The sequence below is a fragment of the Penaeus vannamei genome, chromosome 31 (assembly GCF_042767895.1).
Source record: "Penaeus vannamei isolate JL-2024 chromosome 31, ASM4276789v1, whole genome shotgun sequence".
NCBI lineage: Eukaryota > Metazoa > Arthropoda > Malacostraca > Decapoda > Penaeidae > Penaeus > Penaeus vannamei.
Window position 1 is genome coordinate 27,607,381 of NC_091579.1, and position 4,086 is coordinate 27,611,466.

The 4,086-nt window shown below is 39.9% G+C and overlaps 1 protein-coding gene across 1 annotated transcript; it reads left to right on the plus strand.

Annotated features, from left to right (window-relative positions):
- On the plus strand, window positions 1–2,347 carry LOC138867616 (uncharacterized). Its single transcript, XM_070144019.1, has 3 exons — window positions 1–133; window positions 336–442; window positions 574–2,347. The coding sequence occupies exons 1-3, from the start codon at window positions 85–87 to the stop codon at window positions 2,035–2,037; spliced, it is 1,620 nt and encodes a 539-aa protein (XP_070000120.1). The 5' UTR covers window positions 1–84; the 3' UTR covers window positions 2,038–2,347.
- Window positions 2,348–4,086: the final 1,739 nt, after the last annotated feature.

A 4,086-nucleotide genomic window follows, 5' to 3' on the forward strand; every position in this document is an offset into this window, starting at 1 on the left:
AGCGGATCAGCAAGAAGCAAGACCTCTGGAGTGGTTGTGAGAATACTGATAGATTGTGAGAAATACACATACACACTTTGAAACATGTATGACAGAGAGGAATGTAAAACTGCGGAGGCATCGACAAGTTCAGGTAAGTTAATCACTGTTTTTTTTTGTTTTTTTTCTTTATTCAACGGCAATAGAGTTCCAAGTGTAGGTAGAAAATGCTTGTAAATTTTATAGGATATTGCTTATCGATTCGTTTGTTCACTCATTTTAGAAGTGTTCCGAAATACTTCTTATGACCAGATATAATTGATGGAAAGGGAATTCAAGGTTCTTTCCTTCTTCAGAATGGCGCGGTATGGCCCCACACAAGCAGCCACAACGACTCCGTGACATCGTTATGGATCGTGTGTCTAGCCAGGTCAGCCAAAATACATCCCTTCATCATTTCACGGTACGTACTATTAATTAACATATGTTTGGTTCATGAACGTAAACATCAAAGCATACGTGATATCACTTCTTCATTAGATCTATTTTCATAATTTTGTGATTGTGATATAATTTGTATTGTTATATTTACAGGAGAATGTGCGGACCTTCTGTGAAATTCTTGCTTCATATCTGCCACTGGATGTAAGAACAGCTGTGATGAAGAAGGTTGCATCCACCATGAAGATAAACTCACCACAGGACTTCAAGGTACTCCTGACGCTGCACCTTCTCACAGACGTCAGGCATATCAGTCTTAAGACTGACGACCTCGTGCACCTTGACACAGACGACTGCCATGATATACTACAGCTGCTTAAAGATGTGCCGCACTTCAGGATGGAAACTCTCAGTCTGGAGAGCATAACGATGGAGGAAGGCCTCTTGTCCAGCATAATGGGTCGATCTCCTCGTCTCCATTCCGTTCGTGCGTCGGGGGAACTTTGCAGTCAAGTCCTCACACACCTTCAAGAAAAGCCTTGTGCCTTGCGCTCTCTCCGCTTGGACTCCTGCAACGTTTCTGACGAGGATGTCGTGAGTGCTCTAGTTGGAACAAGGACAGACTTCAACACCCTTGGCAATATCATCTGCAACGGCGGAGACGTCAAGGAACTGCAACCAGCAGCACTGCAGTCTCTCCGCTACCTGTCGGTCGAGTCTCCTCGTCTTTCTGCTTGTGGTGCTTTGATCCTGTTGGTGTCTCTTCGCAATCTCCAACAAATCCAGTACACCACGTGGAGTTCTCCCATCGGCGAGACTCTGCTCTTCCTCAATCAGATCAATTCCACCATTGGATCTTTTTCCCTCACCTCTTTGGCAAAGTGGCAGCCCACTGAACACAGTCTACGGAATTTACAAAAGCTTTGTCCACGTCTGCAAAAACTCATGATTGAGTGCTTCGACCCATCCCTCACGTCTCTCGATGTTCTTTCGGAATTTAAAGAACTAACAGCCTTGAACCTTCGACTTGTCTCCGAAGAACTTATTGTGTCTGCCGTCAGGGCTCTTGGCAAGAACCTGTTGGAACTGCAAGTGGAGTTTGAGGAGTACTCTTACCATACTATCTCTCTGGACACTATTAAGACCATCCAGGAACACTGTCCACACCTTCAACGACTGGAGATGAAACACGTCAACATATCCTCTAATCCTGGGGATCATCTGCACTCCAGGAACACCATCGCCCTCCCAGAACTCAAGGAACTCGTCCTGTCCAGCGCGGTGATCCAGCCAGCCTCCCTGGAAACCCTTTTGTCCGGCAACGAGTCTCTGGAATCCCTTGTTCTAGACGTCAACCAAGATGCTCTTACTGACACGGTCCTTGCCACATTCCTCAAGCACAACAGTCTTCATCGGCTGAGTTCCATCTTCCTGGGTGCCGGATCACTGTCATCCCAAGCCCTCACGTCCCTCTTGTGTCTGCCCGATCTGCAGAAACTGTCGCTGGACCTCAAGAGGTTCCCGTTCATCCCTGTCTTTGCTTTCAGCTCGCTGGAAGGCAGCCTCAGCAAGGGCAACTTCCAGTGCGTCCTCACCAATGTTATTAGAGATGACTGAGTCTCTCCTGTGTATATTAGGAATAACTATTTATTAATGTAACTTATTATATTTATTTAAAGCATGTATTTTATATGACTAAATACTGCTAATTCATTTATCGAATTTATTACATTTATTATGAACATATGGTTCATGGTAGACTGAAACTCATACTTATTAATTACTATTAGGTGATAGACCTATTACCAAACCTGTAAATGATTGTGTAGGATAAATATTTATGAATTAACTTATTGAAAATGCACATTTGTATGTGCATTCTGTATATGTATAGACCATGTGTCACTAATTTATTAAATTAACTTATTATATTTATTCTGAATATGCTAATGAACTGCTATTTATTAATAAATTATTCTGAGATATTACGCTTATTAACTTTCCTACAAATTCTCGTGTTATTAACATTCTGTTATCTTTATCATTTGTGTTATTACTTTTTTATCGCAAACACTATTACCGTTTGAAGTATTATTAATGCTTCCATCATTTATTTTATTGGAATACTGCCAGTGATTAAAATATGACTATTCGTTAATACGTTAAATAATGTAAAACTACTTAAATATAATATAAAACTACAAAAAATAAATAATGTAAAACTTTTTAAGAATGATACAAAACTACTAAAAAATAATATAAAACTACTTAAAATATTTTTTTCTCGCTAGCCATCGTCATTTCGATGCTACATCCATAGTTGGATTTAGAACCTGGAGCCTGGTTCGAGGACCCTTCAACATCAAAATTAAATCATGGCAAATAAATGAACTTAGATAAATGGTACACCGCCTTTCTGTATATAAATAAATGAATAGATTTACGTAAGCTGCCGACGAAAACTTCATTTCTTATTTTTCTCATTTCAGTTGACAGGAAGAAAAACTGACGACAATATTCAATCCGTAAGACTGGCCTTAGGGATGTTGCTCTTATATTACATTAATTACATTGATGTTAATAAGTGGGTTATCATACCTGCATTTTTAATCATGGTAGTATAGATCTATTCAATATTATGATTTCTAGATTAGCACTGTCTAATAATTTTCCTTTGTATTTTACTATTACCAGTTTACCGAGATATTCAAAGAGATGGAAGCAGTCTGGCTTTCTATTTGCTGATGACCAACACACATTTTGTTAATTCGTTTAAATTATGAAATCAAATTTATAATAGCTACATTTTTTTACGAAGGAAGTCCCTTACCTGAGGGTCCCTCTAGGAGGGGGGCTCGGGGCAACTGACCCCTATGCCCCCCTTCAAATCCTACCCTGGGTACACCTCACCCTTCTGCCATCGACAATCTTGGGTGTATGTGAATTTTCAGAGGTATTAATCAGTCCTTTCTAAAATGGTTAAAATGCATTTTTTGAATACTTAAGATGCCGTTTATCAAGAGTGTGTGTGTGTGTGTGCGCGTTTCTGTGTGAGTGTGTGCGTTTCTGTGTGTGTGTGTGTGTGTGCGCGCTTTTGTACGTGTGTGTTTATGTGTGTGTTTGTGTGCGTATGTGTGTGTGTGTGTGTGTGTATGTGTATGTGTGTGAGGTTTGTTCTAAAAAATGGACAAAAAATTTAGCGTTACTTGGTAGCGTTTTCCATGAAGCAAGATGTGCGGACATACCTATATTGCCCAAAAAAATGAAGCAGCATCAGTCAGCTTTTTTACTTCGTTTGCTTTAGACTTGATTCACCCTACATAAAAATCACAAAGTAATAATTCTTTAAAAACACGGACCACAACCCGATGGCCACTTCAGGAACATGGCCGCAGGTGAGAGTCCGGTCGTTGTACCTGGAAAATCAGCGGGTGAATATACACAGGAATTCGAGATGAAGTAATAGGATTGGAATGGCGCTCCATCTGTAAGAGGAACATAAGATAAAACAGGTAAAATTACTTTGCGGATTATGGAAGAATAAATCATTTTGATAATGAAATAAAATTTGTGGATTGCTTTATAAAAGTAACACTTCGATGAGGTCCAAAGTTTTGTTAATGAGGCCTGCACTGGGCCTGTTGTTTACTTGTTGCTTAACCAGAA